Source organism: Neolamprologus multifasciatus, chromosome 4 (genome assembly GCF_963576455.1).
Source record: "Neolamprologus multifasciatus chromosome 4, fNeoMul1.2, whole genome shotgun sequence".
NCBI lineage: Eukaryota > Metazoa > Chordata > Actinopteri > Cichliformes > Cichlidae > Neolamprologus > Neolamprologus multifasciatus.
The window spans coordinates 30765709-30783847 of record NC_140442.1 but is presented as its reverse complement, the minus strand read 5'-3'; the positions used below and the strand labels follow the sequence as shown (position 1 = coordinate 30783847).

General features: G+C 40.5%; 2 protein-coding genes and 1 long non-coding RNA gene across 3 annotated transcripts in view; all 3 read right to left on the bottom strand.

The window, feature by feature from the left end:
* The window catches only part of LOC146520819 (uncharacterized), a 447384-nt gene that overhangs the window by 308439 nt on the left and 120806 nt on the right, over positions 1-18139 (bottom strand). The window lies entirely within an intron of this gene.
* On the bottom strand, positions 3719-5401 carry LOC146520824 (ferritin, middle subunit). The gene is made up of 4 exons (XM_085158273.1): positions 5086-5401; positions 4526-4672; positions 4231-4356; positions 3719-4125 (listed from the first exon to the last, which is right to left on the bottom strand). Exons 1-4 carry the CDS (start codon positions 5185-5187, stop codon positions 3970-3972), a joined length of 531 nt encoding a protein of 176 aa, XP_085014399.1. The 5' UTR covers positions 5188-5401; the 3' UTR covers positions 3719-3969.
* On the bottom strand, positions 8781-10281 carry LOC146520823 (ferritin, middle subunit). The gene is made up of 4 exons (XM_085158169.1): positions 9966-10281; positions 9406-9552; positions 9111-9236; positions 8781-9005 (listed from the first exon to the last, which is right to left on the bottom strand). The coding sequence occupies exons 1-4, from the start codon at positions 10065-10067 to the stop codon at positions 8850-8852; spliced, it is 531 nt and encodes a 176-aa protein (XP_085014295.1). The 5' UTR covers positions 10068-10281; the 3' UTR covers positions 8781-8849.

Here is an 18139-nt window from a genome sequence, read left to right as displayed (position 1 = left end):
TTTGATAAAATATCTACAGGTGTACAGATGCATATTTACAGCCATTATAGCTACTGTGTACATTATATGACCTCCCCTCAGTTTATCCTGTTAAATCTCAGCTTATTAGTGACCAAACCTTCTTCCACAGACATCAGCACAAACCAAAATCATTTTGTCGTCTAATACTAAATTAAATTTGTTATTTTTTAAACATCCCATTTTTTCTTCCTAATGTCATTAAAACAAGTTTGCACATTTGTATAACAACAGCTGGACCTTCATTAAGCTTTCGTTTTTTCTCAGTGTCACACATGGAATAGTTTTCATCTCTTTCAATCAGAAAGCCAAATCTTTAACAGATCTTTGTTTCTTTCAATCATTCCCATATTTTTCTCCTCCTGTAATATAATTATAGTTAACCAGGTCTACTTTGATCTGCAGTGACCTCGGGGGCTTGGATACATATTTATTATTTTCACAGGTGCAGAGCCTTTTCTACAAAATTACAATTATTTAATTATCAGTTAAACCCACGGATTAATTTTCAGTTCTTACAGTAAGAATCCTCCAACAACCTTTTGAAAGAAACATGTTTTTGTCGTTCCTCAATTTTGAGACCAACTGAACCCACGAACCTGAAGCTGCAGACCCCAAACTAACCAAATGTAATGTTTCCTTGATCAGCACAGTCATTCTTGGTGTGTGATGTCTACTCACAGTTTTGGTGCTTGCTTCTTCGACTTGATCCCTGATTATCTCCACAGCATCTCTGCTGTTTCCTCTCTCCTCGTGCGTCTCCTTCATGCGTCCTGTCCTCAGATATGATCCAACCAGCTGCCTCCTGGTTTCCAGCTTGACTCGTTTAGCAAAATCTCCAGTTAAGTTGAAATAAATCCAGAAACGTTTTCCTGCTTCAAAAGCTCCTCCAGCTGTCTTGTTGTCCTCCTCTTCTTTTGCAGTTTTGTATTTTTTGGACTTCATGTTGCCATGACAACATATCACAGAGCATGATGGTAGATTAAATCGGGGGCTTCTGTCCTCCTGCAGAACTGTTGGTGACGTCGTGGGGATTTAAAGTTGTGTTCATGAGGTTTAAACAAACACTCACTGATCCTGCAAGAGCAGGAATCAAACTACAAACCTTCACAGTCCCCATCAGTACTGTTCACTCTGCTCTGCAGCAGTGCTCACAGGGGCTGCTTTGAGTAGTTTAAGCACATTTTTATGAACAGCTGTCTGCTCTGATGTTTGCTGGGTCCTTGAACGTGTCATGTTGACGTCCTGGAGTAACACAAACACAAATGTGTGAGATGGCCCTCAGGCCTCTGTGTCCATGTCCAGGTTTGGGGGCTACTTGTATTAGGGGAGTATTAGTTAGAGCAGTGTTGAGGCTTATTTGGCCTCTCAGTCTTTCAGGGCATTCAGGCTTTTTTGAATGTTGTTTGCTTTGCACAGCACAGGCACACACTACACATTACCACCGAACTGACGACACATTTGACTTTTGTTGGGCTTTTTTTGTTGTTGTTTTACTTTTTTAAAATAAATGTGCTTTTTAGTTGATGTGTGGTGTCCATCATTTTGGCTGATCAAAAATCTTCATAGTGTCACTACAGGCCATCCATGGTAAGTATCTGGTTAGATGCTATGTTTTTAAGAATTTTAGGGTTAGTTTTGTCTGAATTCAAAGCAGAAAATTAGAGGCCATCCAGGCCTTTATGTCTATAAGACATGTCCTATTTGTGTCATCTGACTTCATAGATAACCATAACTGGGTATCAGCTGCATTGCATTGGAAATGCATCCTGTGTCTTCTAATAATACTTCTTAATGGGAGTAGGATTATGTAAAAAGGTCCCAGGAGAAAGGCAGCTGGCTTGAAATGAGAGGATGCTGGTCTCTGAGTGACTGCAATAGTTAATATAGCCTATGAGCAAGCACTCATAGGTAAGCAAGCAACAGTGAAGGGAAAACTCCCTTTTAACAGGAACCAGCTTTGGCAGCCAGAGAGCAACACTTTCATTCTTGTAGAAAGATGACGCCATCTCAAGAGCAACAGAAGCAGGAATCGTCAGAGACACAAAGCACCGGACCTTCCCTGCTAAGTGCTCGGAGGAAAACTCTCCTTCTCTCCCCTTACTAGGAGTTTCTGCCGTTGACCCACTAGAGGGCAGGCTTTTGCCATGAGCAGGCCAGGAATAAACATACTGTATTTGTCGACACATCTATTCAATTACTTACAGCAAGAATGACTACGACCTGTCCTATAACATCAACCTCAGAAATAATCCGAGGGACAGAAAACTCAGTTACGTTGCAATAGGTTTAGGCAGCTGGTACTCTCATGATGCACCGAGTGTTTCTTCTTCCAGTCAGCTTTTTAGTCACTATGTGTTTAAACATCTTTCGATATTTAATTATTAGTTATGTATAATATCTGGCTCTCTTCCTCCCGTCACCTCCAACCAGTCGTGGCAAATGGCGATTCCTCCATAGCCTGGTTCTGATGGAGGTTTCTTCCTGTTAAAAGGGAGTTTTTCCTTCCCAGTATTGCCAAAGCGCTTGCTCTTAGGGGGTCATTTGATTGTTGGGTGTTCTCTGTTTTCTCTGTATTATTGTAGGCTCTTTACCTTATAACACAAAGTCAGAATTGTAATCATGGATACTTTCCAAAACATGGGTATAAAACTGAGCAAATAGCTGGATTTTCAAGAGAAGAGTGAGAGAGGATTTCTTTGTGATGTGATTTTATTTCTAGATAACATTAATACAAGTGAATAAAATGACTACAAATCTTTTTTTGAGTTTATTTAGTTCCTGAAAATAATTTGAAAAAAATGTTTAGTTTTGTTATTACTGAATAAGGCACAACAAGGTACATAACGTTTTTTTTCAGGGTGTAATATAAAACACCTTTAGTTCATTTTAGATTTTACTTGCTATAAAGAAGGAAATGATTTCACTGCAGTATGGAGTGTGTCCAGTAGAGGGCGATGGTGCATTACAAAAGTAATGTTAATAACAAGGAAACAAAGATTTGTGCCAAATTAAATAAACCCACCAAAAATTTATAGCAAGACATTGGATCACATGTCCACATTTTCAAGTTAATTATTGGCTGTTATATTAACATGTTTACATGAACCAGTATAGTTGTGCTGTCTGGGATGTGTGGTGCTTCATGGATCAGAATCTGTCATTGTGCTTTAAGAACACAAATTGTATGCAAGTGAGAAGAGCGCACTGTTAAGATCTCTCTCATATATACACACACACACACACACAGACACACTAGATTGGGGAAAAAAAAAAAAAATAGTAGATACAAAACTGTATATAAGAGTGAACAAAAGTTGCCATGTTGATGTCCTGCAAACAGTTGAAGCCTCTAAGGCCACCTGAACATTTGACTTCTGATATTAAACAGACATTTCTGATCAGAGACCTCCTGCTCAGTGCAGATTTCCAATTACAAGTTTGCCTTAGGCTGCTGAATAGGTGTACCAGATAAAGTGAAGGTCAAATTGAGACTTCACTGGGGAGAAAACCAAAAGATATCCAGTAACATTTACATCTGATATGGTCTTGTTTGTATTTGTCCCAATGTGTACAAATATTAACTCACACCTGAGACGACCTTTGTCAACAAGGTAAAGAAGCAGTGATTTGATTAGTCTTTAGACCGACTGCTTGAACTAATCAGTAAAATGAGTCACAGACGCAGACAGACCAAAGATCCAGCTCAAAAGGTTTATTCAGATGAACAGATCAGAAACATTTCCAAGTGTCAGACAGCTTAAGCAGAGCCATAACCTGATCACATCCATCACTCTGTGACATTTAACACAAAAACACCACAACATACAAGAACTGATGCAGCTTTAAAGTCAGGAAACCAGGAAAGAAATCAGTTTGAGCAGAAGTAGTTTACGTCAAAGCCTGTGTTGTTAACATTTTGACTCCAGGCTCACTCCTACGTCTCAGCATTTAGCTCTGGTCACCCAGAGTGTGCTTGTCAAACAGGTACTCTGCCATCTTGTTGTTGTGGGCGTCCATGCGGGTGAGGTTAGTGATGTGGTCACCCAGCTTCTTGATGGACTTCACCTGCTCATCCAGGTAGTGGGTCTCCAGGAAGTCACACAGCTGGGAAAACAAACAAACTACAGTTAACATTTGATTTGTCAAACATACGCAGCATGAACTAGTTCAGTCTTTAACCCCAAACTCTTCCCTCCAACTTCCACTTACATGAGGGTCATTATGCTGAGAAGCCAGCTTGTGCAGGTCCAGCAGAGCCTGGTTGACGTTCTTCTCCAGCTGCAGAGCACACTGCATGGCCTCCAGCCCGCTGCCCCACTCGTCACGCTCCGGTTTCTGCACAACAAACGATTCAGTTAAAGACTGGACACTTGTTTTAAGCTCTGTGTACACATTACACACTAATGCAACAACAACGAGAACAAGTGTCATAACACTGCTCACTAATCTGTGTTAGAGACTCCGTCAGGTATGTCACAGCAGGACTAGCTCAGTTTGTACACACCTTGATGTCCTGGAGTAAGATGCGACCTCCTCTCTTGTTCTGGAAGGACAGCAGCTTGTCAGCGTGCTCCCTCTCCTCATGGCTGTTCTCCTTGAAGAAGTGGGAGAAGCCTGGCAGGGCCACATCGTCACGGTCAAAGTAGAAGGCCTGACAAATCAGACACAGGTTATCGTACACAGCACCAATTATTCTGCAAATAAAGCATCGTGACAAACAGTTATGGAGACAGACATGATTCATGATGGACAGTTCAGCCGGTTTAGACCGAGGCAACTGCTGAACTCGAGACTAAAGAAAAGCCAAACTAAGCAAGAGGCAGCATTTGGGTTTTTCAGTGATTGTTTGGGGTGAAAATACACTCTGCATCTGGCAACCTGCCATCTGTGATAAACAACCAACAAACGAGCTGCGACTGAAATCCTGCATTACTGAATTTAGCAACAACATACCGAACTTTACATTTAACGACTCCACTCACTGTTCTCTTTGTCCAGCATTAAGCTAACATAGCTTGAGATTAAGGTTATTATAAACAAAAGCATCACATGAAGTGTTCTCACCATAGAAGTGTAGGTGTAAGACGCAAACAGCTCCATGTTCACCATCCGGTTGATGGCGGCCTCGCTGTCGCGGTGGTAGTTCTGACGCACTTGGGACTCCATGTCGGCTGGCGTTTGTGCTTTTTATTAACAAAAACGGTACAAAAGTAAAGCTTTACGTCGACTTTATCTGTAGCGTTCAAGTAGAAAAGGATTTTTGTTCCGAAGTGCAGAGTAGCTGAAAATAAAGCGGGACGAAGTCAAGAAGTTCCGTTCAAACACTGTTGAAGCAAGAACTCCTCAAAGATTCTCCCCTGGTGTGAAGCGACGAACTCGCGGGTCCCTGGATTTATACTCCACGGAGGAGCTCGAGCCAGACATTACGTATGTTTCCGCCAATCACTGAGCCGGGTGTCTGTACCAACTGTGACACAGGATGAAGTTGCATTTTTTTCTCCTCCTGATTCTCAGAAACTCATCATTAACTTTAATGTTTAATGTGACCAGCTGACAGAGAGTCACGTGCGATGACAAAGCATTTTCACACTTCATCAGGAAACAAGCAAAATATGTAAATTACATAACGATTAATCTCCAAATACTTGTAGATGTAGACTTCCTGACGCACAGGCAAATGGGACGATATCTAGTCATTTGTTTAATACGTACAGTACTGTGCAAAAGTCTTGAGCCAAACCACATTTATTTTGTTGTCAAGAAGCCAGAATGTCCTGTACTGTTTAAAGCAGTGGTTAAATGTTTCACAGCAGATACTTCAGCGCATATGTCACAGAGAATTTTATGCAATACAGCTGAGTCCACGGATGTGGCTGACCAGGCGCATCTCCTCCTGTATGTGCGCAACATTTATGAAGGAACTATCAAGGAGGACATGCTGTTCTGTAAACCGCTGGAAGAAAAGACAACTGCCGCTGATATTTTTCAAAAGCTGGACACATTCATGAACACACATGGACTCGTGTGTGACAGAGGTGTTAGCACTGATGGCGCATGACTGGGACACACGGAGGTGTGGTTTGGCGTGTGCAAGCAGTCACACCAGGTGCCTCTTGGGTACACTGCAGCATCCACCGAGAGGTTCTCGCTGCAAAGGGAATTCCTCTCCATCTGAAACATGTTTCAGCCGAGCCTACTTCATCAGAGCCTGATTGAGATCGCCACAGTTGGATCTCCCTGGTGGATTTCTGGATAGGACTGCGCACTAAACAGCATGCACTGGTTAGCGCGCTATCAAGACTGATAGCTTTACTTTCATATCAAAAATCCTTGAAAGAGTAGTTGTCAAACAGCTAACAGATCATCTGCAGAGGAATGGTTTATTTGAAGAGTTTCAGTCAGGTTTCAGAGTTCATCACAGCACAGAAACAGCTTTAGTGAAGGTTACAAATGATCTTCTTATGGCGTCTGACAGTGGACTCATCTCTGTGCTTGTCCTTCTTGACCTTAGTGCAGCGTTCGATACTGTCGACCATAATATCCTATTAGAGCGATTAGAACATGCTGTAGGTATTACAGGTACTGTGCTGCAGTGGTTTGTATCATATCTATCTAATAGACTCCAGTTTGTGCATGTAAATGGAGAGTCCTCTTCACACACTGAGGTTAATTATGGAGTTCCACAGGGTTCGGTGCTAGGACCAATTCTGTTTACATTATACATGCTTCCCTTAGGCAGCATCATTAGAAGACAGCATACATTTACACTGCTATGCAGATGACACCCAGCTCTATCTGTCCATGAAGCCAGATAACACACACCAATGAGTTAAACTGCAGGAATGTCTTAAAGACATAAAGACTTGGATGGCCACTAACTTTCTGCTTCTTAACTCAGATAAAACTGAGGTCATTGTACTCGGCGCTGAAAAGCTTAGAAATATGGTATCTAACCAGATTCTTACTCTGGATGGCATTACCTTGGCCTCCAGTAACACTGTGAGGAACCTTGGAGTCATTTTTGACCAGGATATGTCCTTCAACGCACATATTAAACAAATATGTAAGACTGCGTTCTTCCATTTGCGCAACATCTCTAAAATTAGAAATATCCTGTCTCAGAGTGACGCTGAAAAACTAGTTCATGCATTTATTACTTCCAGGCTGGACGACTGTAATTCATTATTATCAGGATGTCCAAAAAACTCCCTGAAAAGCCTTCAGTTAATCCAAAATGCTGCAGCAAGAGTCCTGACAGGGACTAGAAAGAGAGAGCAGATTTCTCCTGTTTTGGCTTCCTCTTAAATCCAGAATTCAAAATCCTGCTCCTCACATACAAGGTCTTAAATAATCAGGCCCCATCTTATCTTAATGACCTTGTAGTACCATATCACCCTATTAGAGCACTTCGCTCCCGCTCTGCAGGCCTACTTGTTGTTCCTAGAGTATTTAAAAGTAGAATGGGAGGGAGAGCCTTCAGTTTTCAGGCCCCTCTTCTGTGGAACCAGCTTCCAGTTTGGATTCGGGAGACAGACACTATCTCTACTTTTAAGATTAGGCTTCAAACTTTCCTTTTTGCTAAAGCATATAGTTAGGGCTGGACCAGGTGACCCTGAATCCTCCCTTAGTTATGCTGCAATAGATGTAGGCTGCCGGGGATTCCCATGATGCATTGAGTTTTTCCTTTCCAGTCACCTTTCTCACTCACTATGTGTTAACAGACCTCTCTGTATTGAATCATATCTGTTATTAACCTCTGTCTCTCTTCCACAGCATGTCTTTATCCTGTCTTCCTTCTCTCACCCCAACCAATCACAGCAGATGGCCCCGCCCCTCCCTGAGCCTGGTTCTGCCGGAGGTTTCTTCCTGTTAAAAGGGAGTTTTTCCTTCCCACTGTCGCCAAAGTGCTGCTCATAGGGGGTCATATGATTGTTGGGTTTTTCTCTGTATCTATGAAGCGCCTTGAGGCGACTTTTGTTGTGATTTGGCGCTATATAAATAAAATTGAATTGAATTGAATTGAATTGAAGACTGATGCCTTCCGCCACCACATACTTGTCCTAAAGGGGGTTTCCTGCTTTAAAAAAATGAAAACAAAACACACAGCAAGACTTTGTGTGGAAAACGATTTAAGACTCATCCTTTCCCAAATTGAGCCAAATATTGAAAAGCTGTGTGCGTCTGCCCATCACATTAAATAAAGTTCTGTTTAATGAAAGTTCACATCTGGCCTTTACGCTCTCGACAAAATGGTGAATTCTAATAAATCTTTTGATACACTGCTAGTATTAAGTAGTAAAGTTTGTGATTAAAATTGGGTCATCACTAAAATATTTTAATAAATTCATTTTGTGGTGAGAAATATTCGACTTTGCAGTATTTAGTTTTATGCATGCGGTATTGCATTGTATTTATAGACACTCATTGTGAGTCATTGGTAGCTGACGTGTCTCACGGGGTGGCAGGAAAAAGTTTAGGAACCACTGATTTAAAGTAGTCTTGAGCAATAATTCTCAGGTTTGTAAAGATCTTTTAAACTTTTTCTTTTTCCCAGTCATTTTTAATCAAGTCATGCACCTGACTGTATTTAGGTGAAGATTTGTTTGTTAAGCCACTTATCACTGATCCATTATATACTGAAGCACTAAATAAATAAATAAGCAACTTAACAAAGAACCTATTTTAGTTGTAAGTGTGTTTAGGAACAAGAACTGATGCAGCTTTAAAGTCAGGAAACCAGGAAAGAAATCAGTTTGAGCAGAAGTAGTTTACTTCAAAGCCTGTGTTGTTAACATTTTGACTCCAGGCTCACTCCTACGTCTCAGCATTTAGCTCTGGTCACCCAGAGTGTGCTTGTCAAACAGGTACTCTGCCATCTTGTTGTTGTGGGCGTCCATGCGGGTGAGGTTAGTGATGTGGTCACCCAGCTTCTTGATGGACTTCACCTGCTCATCCAGGTAGTGGGTCTCCAGGAAGTCACACAGCTGGGAAAACAAACAAACTACAGTTAACATTTGATTTGTCAAACATACGCAGCATGAACTAGTTCAGTCTTTAACCCCAAACTCTTCCCTCCAACTTCCACTTACATGAGGGTCATTATGCTGAGAAGCCAGCTTGTGCAGGTCCAGCAGAGCCTGGTTGACGTTCTTCTCCAGCTGCAGAGCACACTGCATGGCCTCCAGCCCGCTGCCCCACTCGTCACGCTCCGGTTTCTGCACAACAAACGATTCAGTTAAAGACTGGACACTTGTTTTAAGCTCTGTGTACACATTACACACTAATGCAACAACAACGAGAACAAGTGTCATAACACTGCTCACTAATCTGTGTTAGAGACTCCGTCAGGTATGTCACAGCAGGACTAGCTCAGTTTGTACACACCTTGATGTCCTGGAGTAAGATGCGACCTCCTCTCTTGTTCTGGAAGGACAGCAGCTTGTCAGCGTGCTCCCTCTCCTCATGGCTGTTCTCCTTGAAGAAGTGGGAGAAGCCTGGCAGGGCCACATCGTCACGGTCAAAGTAGAAGGCCTGACAAATCAGACACAGGTTATCGTACACAGCACCAATTATTCTGCAAATAAAGCATCGTGACAAACAGTTATGGAGACAGACATGATTCATGATGGACAGTTCAGCCGGTTTAGACCGAGGCAACTGCTGAACTCGAGACTAAAGAAAAGCCAAACTAAGCAAGAGGCAGCATTTGGGTTTTTCAGTGATTGTTTGGGGTGAAAATACACTCTGCATCTGGCAACCTGCCATCTGTGATAAACAACCAACAAACGAGCTGCGACTGAAATCCTGCATTACTGAATTTAGCAACAACATACCGGACTTTACATTTAACGACTCCACTCACTGTTCTCTTTGTCCAGCATTCAGCTAACATAGCTTGAGATTAAGGTTATTATAAACAAAAGCATCACATGCAGTGTTCTCACCATAGAAGTGTAGGTGTAAGACGCAAACAGCTCCATGTTCACCATCCGGTTGATGGCGGCCTCGCTGTCGCGGTGGTAGTTCTGACGCACTTGGGACTCCATGTCGGCTGGCGTTTGTGCTTTTTATTAACAAAAACGGTACAAAAGTAAAGCTTTACGTCGACTTTATCTGTAGCGTTCAAGTAGAAAAGGATTTTTGTTCCGAAGTGCAGAGTAGCTGAAAATAAAGCGGGACGAAGTCAAGAAGTTCCGTTCAAACACTGTTGAAGCAAGAACTCCTCAAAGATTCTCCCCTGGTGTGAAGCGACGAACTCGCGGGTCCCTGGATTTATACTCCACGGAGGAGCTCGTGCCAGACATTACGTATGTTTCCGCCAATCACTGAGCCGGGTGTCTGTACCAACTGTGACACAGGATGAAGTTGCATTTTTTTCTCCTCCTGATTCTCAGAAACTCATCATTAACTTTAATGTTTAATGTGACCTGCTGACAGAGAGTCACGTGCGATGACAAAGCATTTTCACACTTCATCAGGAAACAAGCAAAATATGTAAATTACATAACGATTAATCTCCAAATACTTGTAGATGTAGACTTCCTGATGCACAGGCAAATGGGACGATATCTAGTCATTTGTTTAATATGTACAGTACTGTGCAAAAGTCTTGAGCCAAACCACATTTATTTTGTTGTCAAGAAGCCAGAATGTCCTGTACTGTTTAAAGCAGTGGTTCCCAAACTAGGGTACGTGTACCCTCGGGGGCACGCAAGTGGCTGTAGGGTGTACACGAGGGTTGAGGTTGGAGTGGGGATCACGAATTTAAAAAGCCTAAATTTGCGTTAATACTGTTTGCTGTGGTTATTAAATGACTATATACCACCCTCTGGTGTTCAGCAAAGTTGCCTCCAAGCATTCGGTGCAGCGCAGAAATGGACAAATGGTTAACAAGAAGGAAAAAAACGCCCTACCACCAAAACACCGGCCACTAAAACCAATCAGCTCATATCTGAAGATGCATTTGCCAGTGACCGCACAGGTGATTGTTCAACAACAATGGTCAGATTGGGGTGTTAGCACAGATGCATCTGTGGTTACTAGCCAAGTGGCTAGCATAGCTGGAGACAGTCGTGGGGAAAGTGATTAAGGGTCTGATGCAGAGCGTCAAAGTGGGAGAAAGCATGTCACTTCGGACTGTAACACACCCTCATCAAAGAAGAGCAAATATGATGACAATTATACTTTGCAGGGATTCACGTGTATAAATATTGGTGGCTATTACCGGCCACAATGTGTTAATTGTGCAAAAGTATTGTCTAACAACTCAATGAAACCTTCACTATTGTGCAGATATGCCAAATATCTGCATGCCAAATATCCTTGGGCAAGATACTAACCCCAAATTGCTCTCCGATGCATCCATCGGAGTATGAATGTGTGTGAATGTTATCTAGAAAGCACTTAGAAAGATGTGCTTGTGCGAATGGGTCTGAATGGGTGAATGCACAAGTTGTGTAAAGCGCTTTGAGTGCTCAGATGAGTAGAAAAGCGCTATATAAGAACCAGTCCATTTACCATTTACCATTTACATTTAGAGACAAATCATCCCCGTTTGAAAAATAAACCAAGAGAATATATTAAGCGACAGCTAAAATCACTTTCAACAAGTAAAACGTGCATTCGAATGCCAGATGCTATGAAGAAAAACAGACTACAAGCATCTTACATGGTCAGTTACAGAGTGGCTAAAACCAATTTGGAGGACCTCATTCTCCCTGCTGCTTTAGATGGTAGGGACCATGGAAAAGGCAAAACAGACGATACAGTCCATTCCATCATTAAACAACACCGTCTCATGGTGCATCAATGCAATGTCAGAAAATGTTTCACAGCAGATACTTCAGCGCATATGTCACAGAGAATTTTATGCAATACAGCTGAATGAGTCCACGGATGTGGCCGACCGGGCGCATCTCCTCCTGTATGTGCGCAACATTTATGAAGGAACTATCAAGGAGGACATGCTGTTCTGTAAACCGCTGGGAGAAAAGACAACTGCCGCTGATATTTTTCAAAAGCTGGACACATTCATGAACACACATGTGTGACAGAGGTGTTAGCACTGATGGCGCATGACTGGGACACACGGAGGTGTGGTTTGGCGTGTGCAAGCAGTCACGCCAGGTGCCTCTTGGGTACACTGCAGCATCCACCGAGAGGTTCTCGCTGCAAAGGGAATTCCTCTCCATCTGAAACATGTTTCAGACGAGCCTACTTCATCAGAGCCTGATTGAGATCGCCACAGTTGGATCTCCCTGGTGGATTTCTGGATAGGACTGCGCACTAAACAGCATGCACTGGTTAGCGCGCTATCAAGACTCTGATGCTTCCGCCACCACATACTTGTGCGAAAGGAGGTTTCTGCTTTAAAAAAATGAAAACAAAACACACAGCAAGACTTTGTGTGGAAAACGATTTAAGACTCATCCTTTCCCAAATTGAGCCAAATATTGAAAAGCTGTGTGCGTCTGCCCATCACATTAAATAAAGTTCTGTTTGATGAAAGTTCACATCTGGCCTTTACGCTCTCGACAAAATGGTGAATTCTAATAAATCTTTTGATACACTGCTAGTATTAAGTAGTAAAGTTTGTGATTAAAATTGGGTCATCACTAAAATATTTTAATAAATTTATTTTGTGGTGAGAAATATTCGACTTTGCAGTATTTAGTTTTATGCATGCGGTATTGCATTGTATTTATAGACACTCATTGTGAGTCATTGGTAGCTGACGTGTCTCACGGGGTGGCAGGAAAAAGTTTAGGAACCACTGATTTAAAGTAGTCTTGAGCAATAATTCTCGGGTTTGTAAAGATCTTTTAAACTTTTTCTTTTTCTTAGTCATTTTTAATCAAGTCATGCACCTGACTGTATTTAGGTGAAGATTTGTTTGTTAAGCCACTTATCACTGATCCATGATATACTGAAGCACTAAATAAATAAATAAATAAATAAATAAGCAACTTAACAAAGAACCTATTTTAGTTGTAAGTGTGTTTAGGAACTGTCAGCCTGTCAAAAACACTTAAGCAAAACAGATGTAATTTGTTCCCATTTTGCATGCTGAGTCAGTGAAAAATAAAAGATAAAAGCATAAAATATTACTTTTCCACCAACAAAGTGATTCTCAAAGAACTATGGCCTATCCCTCGAATTCGCTTCTGCAACACCATCGCTCGGCACGTCCACCTTCACTTCATCCATAAACCTCTGTGCTCTTCACCTTTTCCCTCCTGCTGGCAGCTCCATAAAAACATATGAATTCAAATTTGAAAAATGTTGGTTCACTGTCTGTATACAAGGAGGATGTGAGGAGACATGTATAACAATGAATGTCTACAACAAACTGTAAGAGGGAGGCTCTGTCATGGTTTGTTTGCAATCCTGACAAAACTGAGGGAATTATGATCAGAGAAAAGGGCTGCATGACTTTGAGCTGCAACACCATCTGGGAAGCATTTTACTTCTCCCTCCGTCACAGACGGCGTGTTCAGTGAAGATGGTCACCAACAGGTTCTAGGTCAATGCATCTCAACACACATCCACTGCCACTGTACTTAAAGGGAGTTGGGACAATGTTAAAGACTTTATTCAGGCATTTGGATCCACTAAATCCATGACAGTCTATCAGGCAGTGGTGCCTGGACTCCAGTCCAGGCACCACCATCCTTAAAATATAAATACAACATACCAATTTTGTGCGTTTGAATGCAAAACAAATGTGTTGTTTGAGCCAGAGACTGCACTTATGGCTGAACAATAAATACATTTTATATCAATTATATCAATACTATAACTTGCAGTACAAAGTTATGGGAAGCTTAAACTTTGTTTCAGAATTATTGAATCTGTTTTTATTGTAAGATGATATTATAATATGTATATTAAAGTTTTAAATTGTGTAACAAATAAATATAGAATTTAAATCTTATAATATTTAAAATGTTATTAAATAGCTACAATTGTGGCAATATTCATGTTTGTTGTTCAGCAGAAAAATGTCCAGTGTGTTGGATGATACACTTTTTGATTTTCAAAATAAAAGTTCGAATCATTTAATTGTGTTACAACAACTGGTTTTTAATTATCTTTAATCATACCCACATACAATGTTTGTATTGATTTAGCATTTTGTGTTTGTCATTGCATTTTGTGTTTGTGGACTCTTGAATCTCATCTTGTTGCTGTATTCTTACATTTCCTGGTGTATTTTTCTTGTGCTTAGGAGTTTGCTGAGTATATTGTATTTATTTTAAGTTTAGTTTGTTTTGCGTCTCCCCCTTTCTGTCTCTCACTCTCTCTGTCGCCCTTGTTTTCATCTTCAGTGTCTTTGCGTTTGTCTTTCTAGTCTTATGTCTGTCCCCTCCATGCGTTCTCTTTCTCGAGTCAGTCTCGTCTCAGTGTTTGTTTCCACCGTCATCCTGTGTCCGTTCTGTTTCCTGTTTTATTTTGCCTGTCTGTGTCCTGTGTGCATTGTGTTCTGCTTTGCCTCCTCTCTCCTGTCAGTGTGCACACACAGCAGTGGCTCCTCATCCTGTGTCTGTCAGTCTCCCTCTGACTGTTGCTGCATCATTCCCGTTTGCTGTATTTCCATGTGGGCCATGTTTCAGTCGTTAATTCCTAGCTGTTTAATTCTAGTGTATAGTTCCTAATTTCTGATTTTTTGTATGTTTTTACACTCGAGTTTATGTAATCAGAACAGTAAAGCTACCTGTTTCTGTCCCTGCGTTTAGGTCCTACCTCTGCCTGCCACACAGCCACAAACATCTCTTAGGTCGAAGGGCAATCACACATAATGTTACTTAGTTGCATTCAATTTGCATGCAAGCAAAATTAAAACTAGTTATTTTTAGTACTATCGCAGTACTGTATACACATAATGAAGAAGTTGCTTTAACTTAGTAAACGTTATAATTTTCTGACAACAGTAAAAAAAATATATTATGTTTTACTAAATTAATCAGAAGTATAAAGAAATATAAGATTAATGGTAACATTTATCACAAATCACGAATGAGATTTAGTGAAATATCTACATAAGTGTTAGGAAAACAACAGAGTGATCATGAGACACTGTGGTAACGTTTCACAGGTTTATTTACAGATAGTTATGAACAGTGTTGGTCAAGTTACTTGAAAAAAGTAATCAGTAACTAATTACTGATTACTTCCCCCAAAAAGTAATCCCGTTACTTTACTGACTACTTATTTTCAAAAGTAATTAATTACTTAGTTACTTTTTAAAAACACGATTTACAACCTGAATAGGTGATAAAGTGATAGATCTTTCAGCCCAATTCTACTTTTTCTGCATAATCATCATACAAAATGTAATCAAATGGAAAAGTCTCTTTTTAAAACTTGTTTTATTAGTTTTAATCTTTTAACTTTATGCATCAAGCAAACATTTAATTATCTGCAACATTCTCTGACTGGAAGAAATTAGTTTAATATTTAAACCTATTTTCTGCACATTCCAGCACATAAAATAAAATATTTTTTGTGTTTACACTCAGTCTTTCAAATAGATGCAAGTAAAACACAGCAGAAAATAAATAAAGTCAAAGACTAGCGGTCCTGTTACTCTATTTTCACCTGTAAAGCAGGAGTGGGGTAGGCGGAGGGTTACCCTGGTGCAGGTGTGCAGCGGTCAGTGGAAGAATCCGCGAGTTTCTCTGTGAGTTTCCCATTACGTCGTAGCTACTCGGTGCTTGTTTGGAAGTTTAGGGGTTTTTCGCTGTAAAAAGAAGTTTTCTTCCCACGCACAACGGACACTAATGTTTTTGTCACTTTTTATGGAATCAAACTCAAAGTAAGGTCAGTACTTCCACGCTTTAAACGCTGCACGCTCATACTCTCTCTGCACTCGATATATGATCCATTGTTGATCTGCACACAGCTGTTGTCACGAACGTCGCACTCGCTTACGTCACTGTCATGAGACATTCTCGCAAAAAAATCACGGTTTTAGTAACGCAGTAACGCAGCGTTCCTACGGGAAAGTAACGGTAATCTAATTACCGTTTTTGCAATAGTAATCCCTTACTTTACTCGTTACTTGAAAAAGTAATCGGATTACAGTAACGCGTTACTGTAATCCGATTACCTTTTTTTCATCTCTGGTTATGAATACAGGATAAACACTGTGGGCTCCAGGAGACGGGGCTACTGCAGGCTGTCTGAAGGCACTCAGACACTGGCACAGAAGAGTGCAGGGATCCAAACAAGCTGAAGGGTCTGCACAGAAACACAGAGTGAGCAGAGACAAGAACTGGAAATGTGACATGACTGAGGCCTGATACGTTACCTTGGTGATGCAATGATCTGGTTGCATGAACACCTCATTAGGAGCAGGGGAGCAATCAGCTGATTGTTGACAGGTGACTGAACGACAGGAAGGAGGAGGGGCATCCCCTGAAACAGACAAGCACACGGACAACAGAACGAGCAAACACGGACAGAGGAGAGAGAGAACAAAGGAACGCAAGAAAAGAGGGCTCGGAGAGCATGGCAGCTACAGAGGACCATTTTCAACAATGTTATCTGTTGTGTTTCAGTGGTACATTGTTACCAGATGTTACTTTATCCTGTTAAATCCCAGCTTTTAAGTCAGGACAACTTTTTCCAAAGACATCAGCCCAAACCAAAATCATTGTGCAGATTAACAACAGTAAATCTGCGAGGTTTGTGATGGATCATCCCATTTTTGCTTTATAATCGCAATAAATCAAATTTGCACCTGGTTTATAACCATGTGATCTGTCCATACAGGAGTGATTGGTACTAAAAATGGGCCCATGTATAACTGTGTAGACATTTCCTAACACATCTTGAGTGATTTACCATGAATGATTGATTAAAAACACATCTGTGTAAACATTACTGATAAACTTCATGTAATATTACGTTAAAGCAAATGTAAATTTATTATTAAAACAAGAATGTTTCAATCTGACCACAAACTTTTGAGCAGTCGTGTGTTTTCTGTACATGTGTCTGTATCTGATCAGGATTTTTTTAGTTGTGTCTGTCATCAAAAATGAAGTGTTTTCACTCATATACTATACTATATATATATATATATATATATATATATATATATATATATATATATATATATATATATATATAATACTATAGTTCTCAGACTATTTAACAGTAGAATGGGAGGAGCCTGCAGCTTTCAGGCTCCTCTTCTATGGATCCAGCTTCCAGTCAGACACCCTCTCTGCCAAAATATTTACATTTTCTGAGATGAATTTGGGGTTTTCATTATTTGTCAGTTATAATCATCAAGATTAAAAGAAATCAACAGTATATCAGTCTGTGTGCGATGAACTTTAGTGAAATAAATCTACTTTTTGAAGATATTCTAATTATACGACCTGTTTAAATGATCACGTCTATCTGACGTCCAGTGTTTGTGGGCAAATGAAGTTGGAACGTTATCACTGAAAATGTATTTCTATCAACCACATTTATGTTTTCGCTTTGTAGTTCTGAGAGCTGATTCCTGTGTTGTAGTCCAGTTAGAAGAGGAACACTGGAGCCTTTGTATGGTTTAGTCTGGGGTCAATGTTTTATGTAGCAGCTCCACCTACAGTTCAAACAGAGGAATTGCAGATACCGCGTCAGGCACCCATCCATGCCCACTGATCTGTGTCCTTTTGATGCTTTTACTTTGACATCTCATAAGAAATAACAAGAAAAATCTCAAACAAACCCACTGAAACTGATCGTGAGCTACAGTGTAAAACAGACTGTTAGTGTTGTAGACTGCAGCAGTTCAGTAGTTACTTTAATTTCCTGTTATCAAATGAAAGAGAAGGCCAACTGAAACAGCTGAATAAATAATATAAATCAGTTGTTTTCATTCAGATTGGTTGTAGCATAAACTGCTTTTCAAAAACAACTTTTTCATATCGGTAAATGCTGCAACGCAAAGATCCTCTGAATGTCTGGAAATACATGAATGCATTTAAAGGATTTTCTTTCATTTTATTTCTTGAATTGGAATTTTAATCGCCAATAATAATTACACATTTAAGGAGGTTGATACAATACTGAACAAATATTCAAGAGGAAAGACTCTCTCTCTCTGTCGGCAGGTCCCAGT